This window comes from Entelurus aequoreus, linkage group LG09 (genome assembly GCF_033978785.1).
Source record: "Entelurus aequoreus isolate RoL-2023_Sb linkage group LG09, RoL_Eaeq_v1.1, whole genome shotgun sequence".
NCBI classification, from domain to species: Eukaryota; Metazoa; Chordata; class Actinopteri; order Syngnathiformes; family Syngnathidae; genus Entelurus; species Entelurus aequoreus.
Genome location: NC_084739.1, coordinates 17,956,372 through 17,982,471, shown reverse-complemented (window position 1 = coordinate 17,982,471; position 26,100 = coordinate 17,956,372). Strand labels below are relative to the sequence as shown.

Genomic DNA, 26,100 nt, shown 5'->3' with positions numbered 1-26,100 from the left:
TATATATATATATATATATATATATATGCATACATATTACATATATGTATACATGCATATATATACATATATGTAATATGTATGCATATATATATATATATATATATGCATATATATACATATATGTAATATGTATGCATATATATATATATATATATATATATATATATATATATATATATATATATGCATACATATTACATATATGTATACATGCATATATATACATATATATACATATATATATATATATATATACATATATACATATATATATATATGAATACATATATATATATTTATTTATATATATATATATACATGCATATATATATATATATATATATATGAATATATATATATGTATATATATATATATATATATATGAAGATATATATATATATATACATATATATATAAACTTTTTTTTAAATTCATTAGTATTATAAACTTGTCAATAAATATATATATATGTATTCATATATATATATATGTATATATGTATATATATATATATATATATATATGTATATATATGTATATATATGCATGTATACATATATGTAATATGTATGCATATATATATATATATATATATATATATATATATATATATATATATATGCATACATATTACATATATGTATATATATGCATATATATATATATATATATATATATATATATATATATATATATATGCATACATATTACATATATGTATACATGCATATATATACATATATGTAATATGTATGCATATATATATATATATATATATGCATATATATACATATATGTAATATGTATGCATATATATATATATATATATATATATATATATATATATATATATATATATATATGCATACATATTACATATATGTATACATGCATATATATACATATATATACATATATATATATATATATATACATATATACATATATATATATATGAATACATATATATATATTTATTTATATATATATATATACATGCATATATATATATATATATATATATGAATATATATATATGTATATATATATATATATATATATGAAGATATATATATATATATACATATATATATAAACTTTTTTTTAAATTCATTAGTATTATAAACTTGTCAGCTTTTTGTCATTTCATGATGCCTTTATATCTATTTTTACATTTTGATAGAGGGAGATATTTTTTTAAGTTATGTACATTTATATGTACATGCTGTATCGGACAGATGTATTAAGAGTTTGAGCAGAAATATGTCGTATAGGAATTAACTATACATAATAACACATTAACAAAATGCTGTGTCACATGAATGTTTTCTGAAGTAATACCTTTGTGACATGAAAAAAACACAAGTAATGTAAAAAAAACCTTGTATTTACTTTTTGATATTAAAATAAAACACAAAGCAGTTTGGCTATTTTTTGATATTAAAATAAAACACAAAGCAGTTTGGCTATTTTTTTATATTAAAATAAAACACAAAGCAGTTTGGCTATTGAATATGAAGTCTAATAAACAAGCTTTGTTCTTCTCTTGGTTCAGTACAACAGTTTGGCCAACAAAAATAAAGAGGAGTGACACCTCTCACGTCGAATACACAATCTTCATAGCCTTCGTTCAGTTCGATGAGATGCCGAAAATTTTAGCTAGTCCATCCATCCATTTTCTACCGCTTATTCCCTTTGGGGTCGCGGGGGGCGCTGGAGCCTATCTCAGCTACAATCGGGCTGGACAAGTCGCCACCTCATCGCTAGTATTGATGTTATTTGAACACTGATACAGTTTGCAGTTAAATAAAGGAAGAGTGAACATCCCAGTCAACAAAGTAAAGACTTTATAAACAAGTTGTGACAACGTTCACGACACATCGCCTGCTGCAAAACATCAAATAGTTTTTCTCCTTCGCTGTATACTTTTAGTGTGGAGACAAGTGCATCTGTCTCCAATATTCTCACCACCTGTCTCCATCCAAACACAGCAGTGCACTCTTAAACGCACGTCGGGAAGCGAGGGAAAATGACGCTAAACCAAGTGCTTGGCTCCGTTTACACCGAGGGGAAATCTCCCGAGCAAAGTCCGTGTCCTTAGTCCGCCATGATTATCAAGCCAAACGACGCTGGTGCACATGCGCCTGACTTCGTGTTGCCTAAAATGCATTAATAAATTACGGTTTTTCGGTAATTAAAAAATGAGACGTATTACTAACCGTCTGGAATTTTATCACAAATTATCATTATACCGTTTATTGTTACATCCCTAGTCCATTAACAAGTAAAAAGTCAAGGGCGGTCACGGCATGTTCTTGCCGCAGATATTGGTAAATTTTTTAGGGCTTAAGGCAAATGACGAGGGCGGTTGCGGCTTTTGGCGCAATTACCGTGGTTAAATTCGAGCCCTACTGTAATAAAATGGTTGCTTCTTCTTGTGGGATATTGTGGTCTTAATCTACATTCACACTGCAGGGTAGGCTGTCCAATTCGGATTTGTTTTTGTCAAATCCGATCTTTTTTTTATAGTCGTTACACATTAAAAAAAAAAAAAGTGATGCAAATTGATCCGCATGCAACTTTGACGTCATGACATCAAACGTGCTGCAGTGTTTACGGAAATAAACAGGGCTCCAGTTTTAGTAAGTCTCAGTTCTGGCACATTTGTGGCAATTTCAAGGATTTTGAGCATTCAAAGACAACATTTTCTGCACGGAATTATTGCGCGTAGACGATTAAGAAGGAAGAGGGCAAGCATTTTGGCTCTCGCAGTTTGTGGGACATTTGTTTCGACGTCGGCTCCGAAGAGCGTGTGGGTGACCAGTCGGAGACAAGAGTGGTAAAACATGGACGTGAGTTCCTAAAACATATTATTTTTGCCTGTTTTTTCCTCATTCGACAACCATTTGTATTGCAACCGTCTATTTTGGCGAAGAAATATGACACTTATTGCTTTTTGATGACACATTGGTCAGAGGAACGTGACCCGATGGTTCAGACTGCAATCGCATCAGATACATATTTGGTTTGTATCCATATACAAAAAAGGCCTGGGTTGGATTTGTAAAAAACGGAATTGTACTGTTCCCATTGACATGAAAATAATATAATATGGGTCACTTATGGGCAAAAGAATCGGAATTGACCTACAGTGTGAGTAAGGCCCTAAAGGCTGAGATTTGCTCTAGTGTCACGTAGACTCACAGTGGCTGGCTCCTCCCCCTACAAAATTCTAGCTTCACGTCAGAGGCGACACGCACTGTAGAGCTGTGATAATAATGGACTCAGACTAGAACTTTAACAGTCACATTAAGTCAATTACCTCAGCAACTTTTTACTACCTGAAATACATTGCCTAAATCAGTGGCTTTCTAAACAAGCTGTCAAGCAGCTGCAGTACATCCAGAATGCTGCTGCTGGAGTCCTGACTAGAACCAGGAAATACGACCATATTAGTGCAGTGCTTCGTTCACTGCACTGGCTTCCTGTTGCTCTGAGAATATACGCTAAAACCTTGTGCACAAGTCTTTTCATGGTCTTGTGCCAAAGTACATCTCTGACATGTTAGAGGCATATGAACCATATGAGAACCATCTGAGCTCTGAGGACCTCAGGGAGTGGTCTCTTGCTGGTGCCAAGAGAACAAACATGGTGAAACTGCGTTTCAGTTTTGTGCTCCTAAAATCTGGAACAGTCTTCTTGAAGATGTTAGACAGGCCTCAACGTTGGCAATGTTAAAATCCGGCCTGAAAATGTTTTTATTTGTGCATATTAAAACTTAACATATTTTATCTACAGTATTTAATTGATTCTAATGTTAATTAATTATGATTGTATTTTCTAATTTAAATTTTAAATATCATTTAATATTTTTTACTTTTGCCTTTTTTTTCTGTAAAGCACTTTAAATTGCTTTGTGAACAAATTGTGGTCTATAAATAAACTTGCCTTGTCTTGATTGGTCAGCTTTTTTAGTACACAGTTTCCGGGTTTTCCTTCCCACCCGTCCTCCACCCCGACTGGTTCAGGAGTTGCACAGCCTTTGTGAACGTCTCCTCCTCTGGTTTCAGAGCAATATGTACAATAAAAGTGACCGTTGTTGTTTCAAAATAATTCGTTTTAGCTTCAACAACAACATGGATGTTGCTTCAGCCATCATTGTTTACAACTGTTTACAACAGGAAGCTCATAGCTAGTCAACTAGAGTTGTGGTTTCTTACTTGGGAAAACACTGCCCTCTAGCTTTTTGGGGGGTAATTGCAAGCCATGTGTCAGCCCCCACAAAAGAGCCACACAGTCCTCCCTCGCCACATCATGCTTCAAATATTGCAGCTTTACCACACTGTTTCACCACATTTTTGTGGAGTCTTTTTAAGCATATTTCACAACATTTTGCCCTAAACCATTTACAAGCATAACATGGCTAAAAGAGCTAAACATATCAATACTACAGTAGCATTTGGCCACTAGATGAGACTAAACTAATCAGATGTTCAGTATTCTGGCCACTGATTGGCTCAGCCACTATAGTGGATTAAAAGACTATAAAGATGACTAAAAGATGTTATTTATTGTCTAAAGGGCTCTCATAATGTTAAAAAAAAAGACCTAGAATGTAGTTAACAGTTTTTTATGATTTACCTATGAAAATATTTAATGATTCTTAGTTTGCAGAAATAAATTTATTGCGGTCAAGTCCGAAAACAATTATTAATCGGGGGATTACTGCTAATAAATAAAGATGCAGTCAAAGGGGATGCAAGCGATGTGACACAAGAGCATATTTTAACCATAATTCCAAACACTCAAAGGGGAATTGCACTTTTTATGGAGTTTTGCTTATAAATACACAATACTTATGTGAAACAAGCAAATGTATGTCTAAATCTTAAAAAATGCAGTATGTTTCGGTACATTTAGGTCTGCTTAGCACCCAGTTTCTAAAACTTGTAGCTCATCCTCTGTATATCAAGGCTAAAAAATATAAGGTTCTAGATTTGTCCCAAAGTAGTCATTGTTAGCTCTTACAAAGTCTGCTATGATTACTGGACTCTCACTATTATGTTAGATATACTATGGACTGGACTTTCACAATATTATGTCAGACCCACACGACGTCCATTGCATCCGGTCTCCCCTAGAGGGGGGGGGGGGGAGGGGGGGGGTCACCCACATATGCGATCCTCTCCAAGGTTTCTCATAGTCATTCACATCGACGTCCCATTGGGGTTGTGAGTTTTTCCTTGCCCTTATGTGGGCTCTGTACCGCGGATGTCGTGACTTGTGCAGCCCTTTAAGACACTTGTGATTTAGGGCTATAAAAATAAACATTGATTGATTGATTGTTGTAGGAAATACTGAATGTTGCTATTCGCTCTGTGAATTTAACAGGCCCAAAAAAATCTATTCTGGCAAAGCATAACATGACCAAAATTCTGTAAATATCATATGTTATTATGAATGCGCCTGTTACTACATTAGACACATACTTACTAGAAATATAACGATAAACGGTATAGTGATAAACCGCGGTTAAACTTGCCATGGTTAGAATTGCCGTTTTAAATTGGTTATCGTAAAACCGTGATGGATAACACATTGATAAAGACACAGACTGGTGACAATGCTCATTTACTGGAGAAGCAAGTTAGCGCTAGCTATCTTAAATGCTAAAATGAAAACAAGACACATTAACGTCTTTCCTCGTTAAGAAACGACATTGTCCAATCTAAATGTGTATAAATACATTACTCTCTGAGCAACAAAGATATTAAATTGTGCAATTTTTAAACAGATAGATTGATCTATACTCGAAGCAATACGACAAGAAGAAGTGAATATGCGTGACATCACATAAACCGAATGTTTTTTTTGTTTTTAAAAAAACCCAAAAAACAGAAACATTTTACAAATTAAAAACGGTAGAAGATAAACATTTTCAAACACACAAATAAAAATCATATGGCTCTTAAGTAGCCGGAACAATATTAATTTATTGGTTATAAGCGTGTACGAGTACTTTTTGAGCACATTCAACAATAATGTGATATTAATAATTGTGATAATTTTATTAACAATAACCATGATATGAAATTTTAGTACCGTTACATCCCCAATACTTACACAATGTAAACTGTATAAAATGTTGATGGAGGTTTTTGGATGTTTCTAAAGGGCTTTTAGGGCGCAATAGATCAAATCCCTATTAGGAGCGTTGTTGGCTGCTTCTTGCTAGCATTTCTTTAAAATTTTGAATACACTAAAAAGAGAAATACATTATTGTCTCACATGGGGATTGTGAATGATGGGCAACATTTAAAAAAAGTACAGTTCCCCTTTAACAAGCATTTCAATTACCCACGGGAACCCGGAAATATTACTCACAGCGATATAGTAAACTTTAGCGCTTTCCACCAACTTCCAATTCTCCTCCAGATCCAAATGTTTCTCCTTTTTATAACAGTTAGCAGCAGCCAGGTTAGCCACCAGTGACCTATAAGAATACGGGGGGCGAACAGGAGATAATGAAAAAAGCACTTGATTGAGCGTGAGAATGATTGTGTGGACATTACCGATTCGCTCCGGTGATGCACGCTGCACAGGTTCCCGTAGGCTCTACGTCTTGCACGTAGTAGTGGGCATCAACATGGGCCTCCTCCGCCTTCTTCTTCAGGATATCTCCAAACTTGTCTTTGCCAATGCAGCCGAAGAAGGTGCCCACATTATGAGGCTCCTGGATCATCCACTAGAGACATCAATCAGCACAAATTACAACCACGTCATGAAATGACAGCATTACTGGGGTGTCTTACTGTGGGCGACTGACCTGAGCGACCTTTATGGAGTTTTGTGTGGCTCCCCCAGCGTGGTACTCTGCTTTGAACTTGTCCACCAGCTCTTCAAACCTGCATGGAGATGAAGTATTCTCCGTAAATACACTTGCACTGGTTATGTCATCCTTAGAACAGTCTTTCCCAAGTATGCGGCCTGATTCACGGTACACACTGACCTCTACAGGCAGAAGATTTGTACTACGAAATATTTAATCAGCGGCAGTATGAGAAACTGAAAGAGGTATAACATGCTGTAAAATATTTAGTCAACCCAAGCCAATTACGGAATACTTGATGTACCCACACCTAGAACATAAAACAACAATAAAGTCTGTCATTTGATTTTACAGCTAAAATCATCAAATTTGTCATGATTCTGCAATTGTGCAACATGACCTTTGTGGACGCTGGCAGGCCAACTGCTGTTTTATGTCCTGAGACATGGCCAGATGGACCCGTATGGGTAAATCATTGTAACTCTTGTTGCGTAACATGGACACAGAATCAACAGATTTGGCAACATATCTTAGTTTCAACTTGTTTTATCAAATACAATGATTCTTCATGGCTGCATACATAAACCCTTATCTCTTTTAAAGGCCTACTGAAATGAATTTTTTTTATTTAAACGGGGATAGCAGATCCATTCTATGTGTCATACTTGATCATTTCGCGATATAGCCATATTTTTGCTGAAAGGATTTAGTAGAGAACATCAAAGATAAAGTTCGCAACTTTTGGTCGCTGATAAAAAAAGCCTTGCCTGTACCGGAAGTAGCGTGACGTCGCAGGTTGAAGGGCTCCTCACATTTCCCCATTGTTTACAATGCAGCGAGAGCGATTCGGACCGAGAAAGCGACGATTACCCCATTAATTTGAGCGAGGATGAAAGATTTGTGGATGAGGAACGTGAGAGTGAAGGACTAGAGTGCAGTGCAGGACATATCTTTTTTCGCTCTGACTGTAACTTAGGTACAAGGGCTCATTGGATTCCACACTTTGTCCTTTTTCTATTGTGGATCACGGATTTGTATTTTAAACCACCTCGGATACTATATCCTCTTGAAAATGAGTCGAGAACGCGAAATGGACATTCACAGTGACTTTTATCTCCACGACAAAACATAGGCGAAACACTTTAGCTACGGAGCTAACGTGATAGCATCGGGCTTAAATGCAGATAGAAACAAAAGAAATAAACCCCTGACTGGAAGGATAGACAGAAAATCAACAATACTATTAAACCATGGACATGTACAGTAACTACACGGTTAATGCTTTCCAGCCTGGCAAAGCTTAACAATGCTGTTGCTAACGACGCCATTGAAGCTAACTTAGCTACGGGACCTCGACAGAGCTATGCTAAAAACATTAGCTCTCATCTGCTCATCACGACCCGTGCTCACCTGCGTTCCAGCGATCGACGGCGCGACGAAGGACTTCACCCGATCACCGATGCGGTCGGCGGCCCGGAGACGGAGGAAGTCAAGGTGAGGACAGGGGTGCGGCGGCGGGCGTTGTAGCTTTCGACGACACCCCGGCCGCCATCAGAGTCGGCAAGAAACATATATTTCCCCAAAGTTACATACGTGACATGCACATAGCGCCACGCACGTACGGGCAAGCGATCAAATGTTTGGAAGCCAAAGCTGTACTCACGGTAGCGCGTCTGCTATCCATCTCAAAGTCGTCCTGGTTGTGTTGCTGTAGTCTGCCGCTAATACACCGATCCCACCTACAGCTTTCTTCTTTGCAGTCTTCATTGTTCATTAAAAAAATTGCAAAAGATTCACCAACACAGATGTCCAGAATACTGTGGAAATTTTCGATGAAAACAGAGCTGTTTGTATTGGGACACAATGGTGTGCCAATACTTCCGTTCACTCTGTGACGTCACACGCATACGTCATCATACATAGATGTTTTCAACCGGAAGTTTAGCGGGAAATTTAAAATTGCACTTTATAAGTTAACTCGGCCATATTGGCATGTGTTGCAATGTTAAGATTTTATCATTGATATATAAACTATCAGACTGCGTGGTCGGTAGTAGTGGGTTTCAGTAGGCCTTTAAGTTGTAACTCATCACATGAACTGGATTGGCCCTCAGTAGAGCACAGAGCTGTATAGGCAAAGATATTCACTAAAAGACTACATATGCATGATTGGAGAGAACAACCATGTGTCCCTTAGAGCATTATCCAATTGTTTATGACACAGTTTATGTAATATGTCTCCCCAATGTTAAAAAAAACCAAATCAGGTTAGCTTTAATGAAATTATAAACTCGGAACAGCAACTTTTCTATTGCCTGTGGTGCAGTATGTACAGAACACTGACAAAGATGAGGGGACAAAGGGGATTTGGGAATATTCAGGCTTCAGGGGTATTGACAACAGCTGTGACAGAAGTGGGAAGTTTCAATCTCGACACTTTTCACACAGAGATCCTGCAAAATGTACGCATTAGTGCCAGAACATAACATCTGACATTTATTTGCCAGGGCCTTTTGCACAGAATTCAAACAAGTGTGTATGCGTTTACACGGCAACACAGGACCCGGCAATCAGATCTTTATAGTAATAGATGTGTGATGACATCAGCACAAGATGCTTAAACGGTGCTCAAACCAATATATCAAATTGAAAATTAGTTAATTACAGTAAAAAACTAAACAAAAACCCAATGCCTTTTTATTTTTAAGGGCTTTAGTGACATTCAAGTTGGACTAGTAATTTAAATACTTCAGTGGGATAAGTTAAATGATAAACAAGTAATACATTTAAAAACCCATCCATCCATCCATTTCCTACCACTTGTCCTTGTCGGAGTCAAAAAATAAAATCTACAACAAATTGTCATAATTACTGCAGCAATACAGAACATAGAGAACGTACAAAAATACTTTACTTAAGTTGTAATGTTTGATGCTCAAAATTCCGGTTGTTCCTGAATGCAACCTTGTGTTAAGGAAATTGTTGTTTGTGTTGTGGCTACTGGCTAGGATAGCGCTGCGGTGCTAACGTGTAATGAGGACTGCTGTTCACATTCTGAGGTCGGCAATAAAGTTAAAAAAAAACCTCAGACTCTGTACTTCTGTCAGGACGCTACATTACTTACAAGGATGTTACTTGCACAATTTTACCGCCGAGCACTTGTTGCAGGTGGTCTGCATTCACTTCGCACCGGAATAAGGCACGATAGGTTATTTTTCTTTACTCTGTGTTGATACTAGTGAGGTTTGTTGTGTCAAAGCCAGGTGATTTTTTTTTCTATCCCCGCGGAGCATTTGCTGGGAATTCGTTTTGGGCTGCACACAGGATGTTTTCCTCTGATGAGTAGTGAAGTCCGACCAACAGATCAACAACATATTTATTTACACTGTGATCTTACGGGCCTGTTTGGAACATCTTTTTGTTCACTCCAACCCACCTAGTATGGGTAATGGTGCCTGGTTGGGGCGTTTATTTTCTATCGTTGCTTTTTTTTTTTAATGTTACCGGATTATCGGTGTGACGTTATAATTCCCAATATTGACACGATAATTATCAGTCCAATAGTTATTGTGCACCCCTTGAAAAAATTGCAGGGAAAAAGGGCTTTTACAGACAGTGCTATCGAATTAGTCTAATTGTGTGATACTATGTTGCAGTGTTGCACTCCACTCCACCTTCACTGGGTTATGTTTAAAAATGTATCTTAACAACTCTTGCGGTTCTGCAGGATCTCTGTGTGAAAGAAGTTAAGGAAACTAATGGAGATTTCCTTTCAGTTGTGCATTAAAAAAAAAAACTTAAGTGAAGCCGAAGTAATGGATGACTGAGTAAGTGTATTTCCTGTGAATTCCTGTGAATATGCAACACATCTCAGTCAGTGCGAGTGTTGCTTTCTTTCCATCACACACACTCACACTGACACACACATTTCTTATCTCCTGCTGTTTGCTTTGTGGCTCTTTTCACTGGGAGGTGGAAAGTCCTGCTCTGCTATTGGCTCACACACACACTCTCCTTGTGCTGCATCCACCACTTTGCTATAGCTGTTCTATAACAGAACGGAGGTCAGCGCAGTTGATTTGTGGCCTGTTTTGACTGGCCTATTCCAGCACTAAGAGGAGTGTGGATGTAACAGCGAGGGAGCGAGTACACATGAAATAGTCAATATTCTACAAGAGGGGTTGTAATGTAGGAGATACGAACATGGCTTTGTGCTTGTCCTCTGCCAGGATTTGATCATTGGGCTTCAGTGTGTATCTGCAAGGTGGACAAATAAAAATGAGGAATTAGCTTGCATGTTAGGTTATTATGCTAGGGAATTAATAAATAACATTCAAGATTGTGTTTACTCAAACAACAGTAGTGAAGCATATAGTGCATTTTAAACACAGAAGAGTGTGTGTTGCTGGTTCCGGTCTGCTTTATTCTGGGTGAGACTGACTTTTTAGTGTACTAGGCTGGCTTAGATCTATTTAATCCTAGAGTTTTTACACAAGGTCTTGGAGTGTGGACTCTGACCTAACTGGAAGCCACACAGAGCCCTTTGCTCTGGTCAAAATGCAGCTTGGACACAAGAAAAAACAACTGAGGATGACTACTGAAGGCAGCGCACACTATTGCAGAGGACCGACAGTCAAACTAACTGAACAGGTCGAGTAAATAAAATGTCAAACTGGTGCTTTGTTACAACGGAGGACTAGATAAAAAAGTATGTATCAATGATCTGTTTATTTCGGAGGTTTTACTGCAAAAAACATGTGCATAGCTCATTATTGCACATTCGGTGAATGCAACTTAAGACTGTTTTGACTTTAACTCTTCATCTTACTTGTCCAAGAAGTCTTTGTCCACCACAGCACAGATGTCCAGCAAGGGATTCCCCATCCCAAAGAGTGAATTAGGGCTGAAATACAAAAGAGACTAGGTGTTAAAAAGAGAATTTCACTGTTACGTGAGCACACTGAATAACCGTCTCACTTTACATTGACGACACAATCAATTGTTGCTGGATCGTTCATTGCTTTTGAATAAATCAGCAAGACTTGAAATGAGTCAGCATGTTAGCTCTATGCGTTCCCTAAGTGTTTATAAGCCGGCACCAGCACATGGTTATGCAAGATTTCCAAATGCACACACAGAAGAGGACAAATAGTGCAAGCCTGAGACATATATAGTGTTGTGACATTGCATGAGTGCATGTGGAAGAACAGAACCCAGTCCCGATACATGTGGGATTGCATTAAGATAACAGAAATGGGCTGTGTGTTGTTTCTTGGGGCGACATTGAGCGTGAATATTTGATTATAAAAAGGAAGTCATGTGATTCGGTTAGGCTTATAAGCGGCACACTGATTTTACTAGCAGGCAGCCCGACGCCTTGTGTCAATGAATAACATCATCAAGTGAAGCTTGGTTTTCTGTAAGCAAACAGCTATGAATCTTGCCTCAATCCACATGCCAAAACACACAATAACAAAGCATAAATATATTTTTTTAAAAGGCACCGCACCTTTAATATCTTCCCCTACAACACATACAGATGACTGGGCAGGAAATTACACAAACCTCCTGCAGATTAATCCTCTTTGTCAATTTAATCTTACCTCAATGCAGACATTTCTTCCCCTGTGCTAGTGACCTGTTGAGCGAGCTAAGCCTGGCTTCGAAAGAGCAACAAATCCCAAAACTCCTCAATTTCTGCTCAGTGGCAGATTTAAGCTTCCTCCTGCAAGAAAAAAACCCCACAGCCCCTCCTCCTGGGTGGGTGACTGGTGGCATCTGAAAGGAGGAAGGGCCAATGGCGGTCGCTCTCTCCGTGGCTATTGGCTTGAATCGCCTCAATACACCCCTGTTGTGAATACACTTGCAACACCGTGAGAGGTGTGCTGATGGTCGCTGATAAAAAAAAGAGAGCTGGATTTAGGCTATGTCTACACTAAGCCGGATAACCCCTTAAACGAATAATTATTTAGCAAAAGCCCCGTTTCAGACACACTAAACTATCATTTAAGGTCCTCCTGCTCAGACAATTTTTTTCAAACGGGTAAGTGCGCCGTGTATTTCTTGAATCTTCGCCAGAAAGACCGTGCCCCACACAGGAAGTGACCTCAGAAAGAACGCGCCACAGCCAGCTTCATAATAAAGCGGTTTCGTAACTCGGAGCTAACCACTGGAAATATGAAGGCGAGTCATCCAGACATGCCCGTGTTTCTCCTTCTTCTACATGTAGACACTTGTGGAAATCACACATGAATAACTTAAGAGAAAGCGATTGCAGCTATTTGGTATACAACACTTCTCAGACGGCAAGAGAACTTTCCAATGTCCGGGTCAGCTGTGATTCTACTTACCGAAAAACTTTGTCCATTTGTCGAAGGAGAGTCAACGAGAATGCGGGCTACCATGGATGTGATAAAAAGGTAGCGTGTGCTTTATATTACCTGGCCGTCAAGGGAAGACGACGGAAAACGGTGAATGCTTTTGTACTGGCAAAGCAGACTATCAGTTATTGTCCGCCATGTATGTCGCGGACTCAACGTCTAGGTCCAGAGTATATAAAGTCACCAAAAACGAATGGACAATGAAGGTGAAGGCAAAAGAGTGAGGAGTGTCCTGACCAGATATATAGATCCCTAGATTGATTGTTTTAAAATATTATTTGTCACATTGTGTACTTTCACGTGTTTATTAAAGATTTTATTAATTTATGATGGCTCAGGTGTGAGTCACTACAATAGGGCCCCAAAGGCACAATGGATTCCTGTTAATTGGAATACCACAACACTGGATATTGTTAAGATAAATTACATTTAAGAAGTTGCACACAAAGCAACATTGGAAGTGACTATGACGTGCGCATTTTCCGCGCATGCGTATTAGGTCGCGCTACGGAGGGGGTGAGGGGGTCTTAAACGGTGGCATTGTTGTGTGTGTTTGGACACGGATAAGGTTAGGTGGGATTTACCCTGGATAACCTTATAACCTTATCCGGCTTAGTGTAAACGAGGCCTTTTAGGTTTAAGGGGGGGTCGCACTGTGGCACGTTCAAGTGCCCACGTGGTCACGTGACACCCGTTCCACTCGTTCTTGAGGTTACTGGTGCGTTCAGGTGTCACACATTAGGTTTGGCATTGGAACAACTATTTCCCGGCTATTTATTTCTGCTCGTGTTCTGCGTATGGTGGGTCACCTTGTACACTACTCGTTATAATGACACTTTTAAGACAGCTACTGAACTACGGAAGCAAAAAAAGAAAAAAAAACAATAGACTTTGCACCCTTGCGTTACACCTTGACCTTGTTTCTATTCCTTCTATTCCAAGACATTAATGTTCAAATTAACTTTGTATCTATCTAATTGAGGTTTTTAGCTGGGTTAGCGTTACACGTTGTCCCAACTGAACCTTCTGTCGTTGCTCATTTATTTTGCGTGTGGTCACCTTAGTTTTACAGGAGATGATTTAGCCAAAGAGTCCGTCTTTTCTCCTCGCGAAAGTTTGGCTTTCTTCGCTTTAGGTTCCTCAGAGGCCATAGTTGTTGGTCAAGCAGTGCAGGTTGCGTGTACTTTTGCCAGATTTACCCCGTTTCCTTAAGACGACCGTACTGTACTAGTGCGGCTTTGCTCTATTAAAATATGTTCATTATTTATTCACCCCGATCTCAGGCTGGCAGGTGGCTGAGGCGTGACTACAGTGTACGTCCACCAATCACAAGCTCGTATTATATTGTTATTATTATTAAATAAAAATATTCATCAATTATTAATTTTGTGTCACATTTTAAGCATAATGAAACATAATAAATAACACAGTAAATGAATTAAATATGTATGATTACTATGAAGCTTGGATGTCTTTCTAATCCTGCAGTTTGAGTTTGAGTTTGATTAGAACATGCATGCATACAACATGATACATCACAATTTCCAGTTTCTCTACTCAACATGTTCGAAAAGGAGTAGGAAGAAGCAGAGCTTATTTAATCCTACCCCTTTTCCTTTACGTAGCAGTTGCCAAAACTTTTGTTCACTTCCTGTTCTCAATGTATTCACAATATACTCCATAAGTAATAACAATAACAATAAATGAATAATAATTGGTGAAGTAAGTTATATTTCATATGGTGAGATGAGTAAAATTATCTTGAAAATGAATGGATGGATGAGATAAATTCAGGATGACACTATTTCTACAGTTCCGTTGCAATTGAGAGTTTATGTTATAGAAGTTCATGATGGGAATTAATCGCAAATCATCCATCCATCTATTTTCTACCGCTTATTCCCTTCGGGGTCGCGGGGGGTGCTGGAGCCTATCTCAAGTCGCCACCTCATCGCAGATCGCAAATCATATGCAGGGGTAATACACATGTGAACAAAAGTTTTGCTCCAACATGATATAAGTGCTGATACAAAATATAGTACATGTTTTATCCAACATTCTGAATTTATTTAATCCATCTATTCTTTCATTCTCAAAAAAATCTTACTTATCTCATCATATGAAATATGACTTACTTCACCAATTATTATTTATTTATTTATTTTTACTGTGATAACTTATGGAGTATATTGTAAATAAATTGAGAACAAGAATTGAACAAAAGTTTTAGCAACTGTTATGTAAAAGAAAAGGGGTAGGATTAAATAAACTCTGCTTCTTCCTACTCCTTTTCGAACATGTTGAAAAGAGAAACTGGAAATTGTGATGTATCATGTTGTATGCTTGCATGTTCGAAATAAACTCAAACTCAAACAGTGATTTGAGGAGGGTCGGTGGAATCCTGAAAGACGGAAATGAGGGTAATGACTAAAATATCGTCGAAAATTAACAAACCATGTTAGCTGTCTGCAAATATGCCTGACCAAAAAGACCGTCTCTTTCTTGACTCGCCTAAAAAGACAAAATAGCCTATATTATTTGGGCAGAATCACAGGTATATAAAAAGTTAAAATAAATATGTGAGTATATTTATGCACATTCATTGGAAGAAGGTTGTGTCTCAAGTGGGATATGTGTCACACTAGTGCAGGCATCGAGTCAGTCGCTCCTGCCATATTGGCAACATCACCATTCACCGCCGCTGATAGAACTAACTACAGTCAGCAGGTAAAAGTTAAAGTGTTGTTTCAAAAAATACTTTTCAAAACTATGTGTACCTAGCTTAACACATTAGTACTTTTTCCACAATGTTTCGTTTTATGGGCGATAATGCGTAGTAGTTCCGAATCCGTAAACTGCAAGCTCAGGTAGTCGGTGTTAACTTGGAATGACATTTGGTAAATTTTGGCACAACGTGGCACTTTTTTTTTTACTGTTAGAGTACGTTTTTATTTTTATTTTACGAAAACATGGAAAGTAGATAGAGACATGATGATGCATGCTGTAAATGTTCTGACATGAGTGCTGGCTCAGACTGCACTAGTCTATTGACAACAACAATAACAATCCCCCTTTTGTTTCAGCTGAGATGATCCACAGTCTGTTCCTGATTAATCACACGGGAGACATCTTCCTGGAGAAACACTGGAAGAGTGTCATCCACAGGAGCGTGTGCGACTACTTCTTCGAAGCCAAGGAGAAAGCCTTGGTTCCTGAAAATGTACCTCCTATCCTGCAGACCCCACATCACTATCTCATCAGTATATACAGAGGAAAGCTCTTCTTCCTCTCTGTCATCCAGACCGAAGTGCCTCCGCTGTTTGTCATTGAATTCCTGCACAGAGTCGCAGACACACTTCAGGTGTGATGCTCTAATATCTTTTAAAAAAAACTTAAACCAAAAACAAATGGCAGTTATTCAATGTTTTGTTGTTAACAGGACTACTTTGGAGAATGCTCCGAAGGGGTCATCAAAGACAACCTGGTGACTGTTTACGAGATTTTGGAAGAGATGCTCGACAACGGCTTTCCCCTGGCGACAGAGTCCAACGTCCTTAAGGAGATGATTAGGCCTCCCACCATCCTGAGATCCGTAGTCAATACTCTGACAGGTAAACACATTGCTGGCCTTCTTTATCTCCGAGGGATGTAACGGTTTTGTAGATAACGCGGTATTGTGGTTTCAAAGTCTTCACAAAAATGCCGTGACGTGTGACGGTATCAAATAAACTTTGTGAATGTAGTTTTTTCTGGCTCTTTAGCGTTGACCGGGTCTGAAAATAAACTACACCTCCTAGAATCCTCTGCGCCGCGTGTGACAGGCAAGGTGGGGGCGTGGAATGCCTTTAACAGAAAGTGAAGCGTTCGAAGGAATTGTTTTTTGGACATTTCCTGAAAATGTAGTCAAAACGTCCATAACTGTTTGAGTTATGTTGCTAACAAACAAACCCTGGCAAAAAACATAACCTCTTTGGCGGAGGTAAGAAAGTCTGCAAAGCAAAGCGCACCACTTTTGTCTCGAGCGTTTCCAAGGCGACACAGGGCCAAACGTCACGGCGCACCACATGGAGGGAAATCACCCAAAAAAATTGTACACACTGAAAAGCTACTTAATAACTACTCAATGCATCCGTCCATTTTCTACCGCTTGTCTTTCTCAATGTTATGTGTGGGCTGGAGCCTATCCAGCTGCACTCTGGCGGAAGGCACGGTGCACTCTGGATAAGTCGGTACCTCAAACTGTCACCCAGAAAATATATTTGAAGCCAGCGAAGCTACACATTAATTTGTGAAGTATTTACATTATTAAAAGTTATTTTGTTGGTTAACTCTTGTGAGAAACAGCATTTTCCAGACTGATATAGGGGGGACACTACTTTGAGTAAAAGTTGAAAGACATTAAACTGAACATTATTGTTTTAATATTGGCTAGTAACAGTAGATGTTCCTCAATTATTTGCATTTCAAAAAACATGTTTGTAGTAAAATATGATTAGAATATTTGATAATTATGTTTGTGTTCAATCACAGTAAGTGTGTTTATCTTAAACATTCCTTCCACTTCATATTACACACGTGGATTTTTTAATTTTTTTTAATTTTTTTGGACATATAGCACAATAATAATAATACTGTGATAATATTGTACCGTGTGATTTTGATACCGTTACACCCCAATTATCTCCACTTGAAAATCAATTACGTTGCAATAATGTTGTCTTTTTTTCCAGGGGGGAGCAATGTTGGAGACATGTTACCAATAGGTCAACTGTCTAGTATTCCCTGGAGGCGGGCTGGTGTTAAATACACGAACAATGAAGCATACTTCGATGTGATTGAGGAAATAGATGCTATTTTGGACAAATCAGGTGATTATCTGTTTGGAGCCTTCCTTCCATCTACTGCTTGCCCCTCGCGGCGTTACAGGGGCGTGGGGGGACTGGAGCCTATCCCAGCTTCACTCGGGCACAAGGCAGGGTACATCCTGAACAAGTCGCCACCTCATCGTAGTGCCAGCATTTACCATAAAGGGAGTTTTAACAAAAAAAACGGGGGAGAATTTTTCAGCGAAAACCGCAGTTCCACTGTATAGATAACAACTTCTTGTTTAAATTGTAATCATAATTTGGCGTACACGAGTGTTCCCTCGATTATCGCGTGTATTATGTTATAGACCACCCTGTGGTAGATTAATTTGCGCAAAGTAGGGGTGCTATTTATTTTATGGTGTGTATGAATGTTATATGCATTTAAAGTATTTATAAGAAACACTCCACACTGCTTTTACACACACTTATAAACACTTCCAATACTGTTAAAACACTTCTTACACTCAGAAAACTATGTATGTAGTCAGTAGTACCTCAAAATCTGCAATGCACAGAGACCACAGTAAGTGAACCGCAAAGTGGTGAAGGAACACTGTAGCTATCTTCAGCGAATCTGCGGGGTCATTAAAAGTCTAAAATCCAACCATTAAAATTGAAGGCCTTGAAATTTCTTACATTCTATCAAAATCTTGTAAAAAGTCTCAAATATGACTATGAAAGGTCTTCAAAGCATACTTACATTACGTTTATTTAAAACAAATACATTAACTTCAGTATTACTCTTAAATGTTTTGATTTTTGAGGGAGCTATTCATACTTCTTTTTTTCATTTTATGAAGCACAACCAACTAGTGAGCTGACCGCAGGCAGAGTTTAGCTGGCCGTGCTGAATATGAAAGCACAGTCTTGGATTTTATTCGACATGGTCTTAAAAAGTCTTAAATTTGACTTCTTGAAACCGGCAGAGACATTGTCTCTTTAAAGGCACAGTCACTTTTTAGCAAGTCCAGCAGTAACAGAGCCAAAGTTATAATAGTAAGGAATAAACTGTTAAGCCAACATTATTACTACTCATATGTTCATCGTAAACAGTACAAGTGTAACACGCATGAGTTTCACAACCACAATTTCAAACGCATGCAGAGGTAGAAAAAGCTGCTGGACGCCAATGATTTTTGGCCTAATTAGAGATGCTTGCAGTAATTTGCACCCAGCGACTATCTTAGACAGCAGTAATTGGATCATTTACATTAATGTGTTGCTGTCCGTCTTGTGTAGGTTCCACTGTATTTGCAGAGATCCAGGGTGTGATAGAAGCCTGCGTGAGACTCTCAGGAATGCCTGACCTTAACCTGTCTTTCATGGTGAGTTCCATTCCTCTCATGTATTGTGTGTCCAATTGTGTAACTCAGCCCAAGTGTTGGCACTTTGTGTATTTAAGAACCCTCGTCTCCTCGACGACGTCAGCTTTCACCCGTGTGTGCGGTTTAAGCGCTGGGAGTCGGAGCGTGTCCTCTCTTTCATCCCGCCCGATGGCAACTTCACCCTCATGACTTATCACGTCAGCTCTCAGAAGTAAGCCAAGTTAATACTTGATGTTGTCTTTTATGTTTAAATCCATGGGAAAAGTTGTGAGCACCGTCCGCAGATTTAAAATGTTTTTATCTGTTTAACAGTGGATGAATTAGCAGTGAATTTGTAGTCCATGACCTCATATATTTATTTTTCAGTCTCTGTAGTAGAATACTTTTAGCAAACTCTAAAAACTGACGCTTATACAAAGATAAATTGGCAAGTATTTGGTGTGATCTCAAATTGCTTAGTTTAGCAAGGCAATTTGGAAATGGTCATGTTCCCATAAAATGATGAACATTTAGAAAATGACAGTAGTAGTGTACTACAATAGAACTTCGACATACAAACTTAATTAGTTCTTTAACCGGGTTTGTACATTGAAAAGTTTGTATATTGAAGCTAATATCTCCATTAGAAACAATGCAAACATGAATAATGGCTTCCAGTCTCGGCAAAAGTCCATATTTTGGTAAAAGTGTGTACACAGTACTGTATATCAAACAAAAATATATTTGATATAACACAAAACAACAATAAACTAGCCGCTCTGCACACACACACACAGTCACACAGCCCTGTGGAGCACTCATAGTTTGAAATCACAAAACCCCTTAACTTTAAAAGCCAGGTTGCTACAATGATTAGGAAAAAAACAAATTTCTACATTTCAAACACTTCCTTGTGGTCTACATAACATGTAATGGTGGTTCTTTGGTCAAAATGTTGCATAGGGTTGCAAAAATGTTTACAGACCGTTTTCAAGCTGCTTTCTGTCTCCTCTCCATGTGTCGTATTGTGGGCGGTCTTATTCACGTCGCTCCACTTCGACTGCGTCTTCTCCCCGCCATCCTGAGGATGCATGTGCATGTACGAGCCAGTCTGCCCCACAACAAGAGGATAGAGAAAAAGAAGGAATCTTTTAACTACAGCGTCGGACTATAATGGCAAATCCCTTTGGCTAAATGTTTACCACTTATGAATAATCCGCTGTCACCAAGTTGAAAAACGTCACCAATTGGGCAAATTCCAAACGGCTCGTTTCCTAGAAGTTTGAAAGAAGGCAAGATTGTTTTATAAATATCCCCCCCACGGTGTGATTTCAAATTTTCGGGACTTATTTAAATCCCAAATACACAACGACCGGTACCAATAGGTAAGAAAAGTTGCCCTTTAATGGCTAAATGAACTAAACATATCAATACTACAGAACCATTGGCCATTAGGTGAAACCACACTACTCAGAGCAGACTCTTCAGTATTGAGGCCCCTGAATGGCTCAGCCTCAGGCAGCATTACTTACTATATTGCTGTGGTTCTCAAGTACCACCTCAGGAAAAACTTAGCTCTTAAAGTACCACCGTAACCACCAACATTAAAATACAGTAGCGTAGTAGGCCCCAGTATTAATTAAAAACAACACAGAGGTTTTATTTAACAATTATATTTAATGTCGGGCAGCACCGTGAAAAAGGGTTTAGTGCATGTGCCTCACAATACGAAGGTCCTGGGTTTGATCCCCGGGCTCGGGGTCTTTCTGTGTGGAGTCTGCATGTTCTCCCCGTGACTTTGTGGGTTCCCTCCGGGTACTCCGGCTTTCTCCCACCGCCAAAGACATGCACTTGGGCATAGGTTGATTGGCAACACAAAAAATAGGCCCTAGTGTGTGAATGTTGTCTGTCTATCTGTGTTGGCCCTGTGATGAGGTGGCGACTTGTCCAGGGTGTACACCTGCCTACCGCCGGAGTGCAGACGCGACCCCGAAGGGGACAAGCGGTAGAAAATGGATGGATGGATATTTAATGTCTATGAATGTTCTCATTATTCCAGGGCATTGTAATCTCAGGGCATTCAATCGATCACAACTGGACTGTTTGGTTTGTCTTCGAAGTCGTTTCGCCTCTCATCCGAGTAGGTTTCATCAGTTCATGCTCATGGACTTAGACTGGTCAGATCTAGTCTAGCAGCTGGTGCCAATACCTATGTATGATTCATCAGTTCATGCACATAGACTTAGATTGGTCAAATCTAGTCCAGCGGTTGGTGCCAAACCCCCAAATATTTATACTCCATCACCAGGAAGAAGAAGGTGACAGATGCAAAAATGTTGTCATTCCATTTGTATCAGGTCTATCTGAGAAACTCGTAAGAATTTTTATCCAACACAACGTCCCAAAGACCGGACAGCCCAAACCTACAAAAACAATCTGGTGTATGCTATCCAGTGTAATGATGATTGCACAGATTCAAATATTGGGGAAACAAAACAACCACTAAGCCGAAGTATGGCACAGCAGGCTAAGACTCAGTCGTCTACTTGCACCTCCGGGAGAAACAGCACTCCTTTTGAGAACAAGAATGTCCAGATTCTGGACAGGGAGGACGGATGGTATGAAAGAGGAGTGAGGGAAGCCATCTCTGTCAAGATTGAAAAACCATCCCTGAACAGAGGAGGTGGTCTCTGACACCACCTGTCTCCCACAGACAACTCTGTCCTTTTAACCATTCCTAAAATACTCTGCAATTTAGCCTCCAACATATAACAGGAGTTAGAAACATTCTGTGACCAGAATGCCATTTGTGCCATTTGTTTACAACTGAATGTAATGCTAGCGTGGACTATTTTGGACTGGTAGTAGTCGATCGTTCTGCCACACAATACCTCAATGCTAACGAGGGGAATTTACACTTGAACACCTGTCGTTGGCTTTGACAGTAGAATTGCGTGTTTGCATCAAAACAGTTGTTTTTCTCACTACGCTAGGGCGAAACCATTCTTGCCCAGGCACACCCTCCTGGTTTTGGAGTATAATAACTATTTGGCGTTTTGGCACCAGCTGCTAGACTAAATCTGACCAATCTAAGTCTAAGACAAGATCTGACCAATCTAAGTCTAAGACTAGATCTGACCAATCTAAGTCTAAGACAAGATCTGACCAATCTAAGTCTAAGACTAGATCTGACCAATCTAAGTCTAAGACTAGATCTGACCAATTTAAGTCTAAGACTAGATCTGACCAATCTAAGTCTAAGACTAGATCTGACCAATCTAAGTCCGTGAGCATGAACTGATGAAGCCTACTCTGATGAGAGGCAAAACGTCTTCTAAGACAAACGAAACAGTCCAGTTATGATCAATTGAACGCCCTGAAATATATTTGATATTTTTGGCCACTGTAACATTACACACAGTTTAAACAGTAATACTGTGTTTGAATATAGGAACATATAACACTACTTTAATCAAGTGATTATTTGGCATACCACTAGATGGAGCCATGTACCACATTTTGAAAATCACTGCTATTGGATTAAAAGATCTTAAAGGTGACTAAAAGGTGTTATTTCATGTCTAGAATACTCTCATGTTATAGAAAAGTGTATTTAGAAGGTTAAACAGTTTTTTATGCTCGAGCTGTGTTTTTCAACCACTGTGCTGCGGCGCACTAGTGTACCGTGAGATATTGTCTGGTGTGCCGTGGGGGATTATGTCATTTCACTTAATTGGGTTAAAAAAATGTATGCAAACCAGTAATTATAATCCGCAAATGTGCTGTTGCTGAGTGTCTGTGCTGGCTAGAGCTCGGCAGAGTAACCGTGTAATACTCTTCCATATAAGTAGGTGGCAGCAGGTAGCTAATTGCTTTGTAGATGTTGGGAACATGGTTTGTCATGATCCCAATATGCAGACGACAGCAGGAGGCAGTGTGCAGGTAAAAAGGTATCTCATGCTTAGACCAAAAATAAATAAAAGGCATTGAAGCTTAGGGATGGCTATGCAAAACAAAACTAAAACTGAACTGGCCGCAAAGTAAACAAAAACGGAATGCTGGACGACAGCAAAGACTTAAAGCATGTGTAGCAGACGGCGTCCACAAAGTACATCCATACATGACAATCAACAACAAAATAGGAGTGCAAGACAAGAACTAAAACACTACACACAGAAAAACACCAAAAAACTCCAAATAAGTCACGGCGTGATGTGACAGGTGGTGACAGTACACCTACTTTGAGACAAGAGCTATAGTGATGCATGGTTGGTTATGGTTTGAATTCATATCCCACAATTGCAAGAACAACTTTTTATTGTCAATATCCGTTGCTGAGTTTCATTCTTTTTTAAATGATTTCTGCTGGTGGTGTGCCTCCAGGATTTTTTCAATGAAAAAAATGTGGATTGGCTCACAAAAAGGTTGAAAAACACTGCTCTAGCTCAGTGATTTTCAACCTTTTTTGAGCCAAGGCACATTTTTTGCGTTGACAAAATCCTGGAGGCACACCACCAGCAGAAATCATTAAACAACGAAACTCAGTTGACAGTAAAAAGTCTTGTTGGATATGACTTTAAAGCATAACCAAGCATGCATCACTATAGCTCTTGTCTCAAAGTAGGTGTACTGTCACGAGCTGTCACATCACGCCGTGATTTATTTTGAGTTTTTTGCTGTCTTCCTGCGTGTAGTGTTACAGTTCTTGTCTTGCACTCCTCTTTTGGTGGCTTTTTCTCTTTTTTTGGTATTTTCCTGTAGCAGTTTCAGGTCTTCCTTTGAGCGATATTTCCCGCATCTACTTTGTTTTTATCCTTCTTCGTGGGGACATTGTCGATTGTCATGTCATGTTCGGATGTACATTGTGGACGCCATCATTGCGCCACAGTAAGTCTTTGCTGTCGTCCAGCATTCTGTTTTTGTTTACTTTGTAGCCAGTTCAGTTTTAGTTTCGTTCTGCATAGCCCTCCCTAAGCTTCAATGCCTTTTCTTAGGGGCACTCACCTTTTGTTTATTTTTTGTTTAAGCATTAGACACCCTTTTACCTGCACACTGCCTCCCGCTATTTCCGACATCTACAAAGCAATTAGCTACCTGCTGCCACCTACTGATATGGAAGAGTATTACACGATTAGTCTGCCGAGCTCTAGACAGCACCGACACTCAACATCAACACATAATTTGCAGACTATAATTACTGGTTTGCAAAACATATTTTTTACCCCAAATAAGTGAAATTAGATAATCTCCCACGGCACACCCGACCGTGAAAAACACTGTTCTAGCTAAATGTTTTATACATAATTGATTTCTCTCTTATCACTGTCATGTCTGAAACCAATTAAACAGCGATAATCAAGGCTTTACTGTACTGTATAATAACAAGGTATTTATGAATATTGTTAAACTGCCTTTTCTGCAGTAATACTGTTTTGCTTCCTTTTCCGCAGTCTGGTGGCCATTCCTGTGTACGTGAAGCAGAACATCAGTTTCTTGGAGACCGGCTCCTGCGGTCGTCTGGACATCACAATAGGACCCAAGCAGACCATGGGGAAGACGGTAGAGGGCTTAATGGTGACCATCCACATGCCGAAAGCGGTGCTGAGTGTGAGCCTCACAGCCACGCAGGGAAGCTACACGTATGACGTCGCCACAAAGGTGATCTCAAGAAATGTTTTGTTTCCATACTAAGGGGAGTTCGCTGCCTTTTGTTATTCAGGCGCTATTAACGTGTCTTGCCAGGTGTTGGTCTGGGACATCGGGAAGCTGAACCCGCAGAAGCTCCCTAACTTGCGAGGTAGCCTGAGCGTGCAGGCGGGAGCGCCAAAACCTGAGGACAACCCTTCGCTCAACATCGACATGAAGATACAGCAGCTGGCCATATCTGGTAATCATACCCGATTTGATGTTTCATAAACAAACCCGTCATGACCGTCCTCTCCGCTGTGAACGCAGGCCTGAAGGTGAACCGTCTGGACATGTACGGAGAGAAATACAAACCCTTTAAAGGGGTCAAGTATCTGACGAAAGCTGGGAAATTCCAAGTGCGCACCTGAATAAATGACCGCCAGGAGCCAACGTTCAACAATCAAGATCCAAACCTCATTATGGATAATGAATAATTTAGCATTCTAACAGTTATTTATTATCAAGTGTCATGGCATTACATGTTTTGTATTTAAGCCAAGCTGCTTGTTGAAGGGAAACCTTAATAATAACAAAATGTGACTTTTCCACATGCCTGATGAAGGGATTGTATATGGACACCGAGATCACACAATCATGTTTGTCAACCTGTTGAAATATTTTGCGCTTGTTGCCTCAAAGCCTTTTTGCTTATTTTTCTACTTATACGAAAAAGATACACTGTCTTTAGCGCAGACATTGTTGTGCGCACACCTTCACTCTAATGTGGCCTTGTAAGACGCCTTAAGGTGCTGTCTTCAGGTCTTTATAACACAATGTACGTAAGATAGGTTTGCCTTGAGTGTTCTCTGCACATCCGTATGTCAGGTTGTGATTGGCTGTGCTTCAGCTGAAAAAAAGCGATTGCCACCTACTCAGAACTATGCACAACCTTTAATGTGGTCTTTGAACGCAACTTCCTATCTTAGCCCAAGCATTTGCACAATCATTTCTTTACATGGAAGAACTAATGTGTCTACTCTTATATGAACCTCACTTTTAAGTGCTCAAGATGTCTTATAAAAACTTT

General features: G+C 39.1%; 2 protein-coding genes across 5 annotated transcripts in view; one reads left to right on the top strand and one right to left on the bottom strand.

Moving 5' to 3' along the window:
• Nucleotides 1-14,461, bottom strand: part of LOC133657212 (adenosine kinase-like) — an 18,570-nt gene extending 4,109 nt beyond the window's left edge. The window contains exons 1-6 of one of the 2 annotated variants that reach the window (XM_062058246.1): nt 14,273-14,461; nt 11,662-11,736; nt 11,037-11,090; nt 6,831-6,909; nt 6,577-6,749; nt 6,389-6,497 (exon numbers count right to left, since the gene is read on the bottom strand). In XM_062058246.1, the coding sequence (XP_061914230.1) occupies nt 6,389-6,497; nt 6,577-6,749; nt 6,831-6,909; nt 11,037-11,090; nt 11,662-11,736; nt 14,273-14,364 (582 nt within the window). In that variant the 5' untranslated portion in view covers nt 14,365-14,461. Of the gene's footprint in view, nt 1-6,388; nt 6,498-6,576; nt 6,750-6,830; nt 6,910-11,036; nt 11,091-11,661; nt 11,737-12,436; nt 12,591-14,272 lie in introns of those variants that run through there. The other variant, XM_062058247.1, reaches the window with a different exon arrangement.
• ap3m1 (adaptor related protein complex 3 subunit mu 1) lies at nt 13,101-26,100 on the top strand. Of its 3 annotated transcripts, XM_062058244.1 has the most exons (10): nt 15,711-15,767; nt 15,859-15,940; nt 16,297-16,574; nt 16,653-16,824; nt 17,944-18,081; nt 19,321-19,406; nt 19,484-19,617; nt 24,836-25,043; nt 25,128-25,272; nt 25,341-26,100. In XM_062058244.1, exons 3-10 carry the CDS (start codon nt 16,302-16,304, stop codon nt 25,439-25,441), a joined length of 1,257 nt encoding a protein of 418 aa, XP_061914228.1. In that variant the 5' UTR covers nt 15,711-15,767; nt 15,859-15,940; nt 16,297-16,301; the 3' UTR covers nt 25,442-26,100. The 3 variants fall into 3 exon arrangements, with proteins under 3 accessions (XP_061914229.1, XP_061914228.1, XP_061914227.1); XM_062058245.1 differs by lacking the exons at nt 15,711-15,767; nt 15,859-15,940 and adding an exon at nt 13,101-13,252; XM_062058243.1 differs by lacking the exon at nt 15,711-15,767 and having other exon boundaries at nt 15,816-15,940.

Coding starts and splice junctions, on each gene's coding strand:
- ap3m1 (XM_062058245.1), top strand. CDS start 16,302: ATGATCCACAGTCTGTTCCTGATTAATCACACGGGAGACATCTTCCTG. Junction 16,825..17,943: donor CGTAGTCAATACTCTGACAG/GTAAACACATTG, acceptor CTTTTTTTCCAG/GGGGGAGCAATGTTGGAGAC. Junction 25,273..25,340: donor ACAGCAGCTGGCCATATCTG/GTAATCATACCC, acceptor CTGTGAACGCAG/GCCTGAAGGTGAACCGTCTG.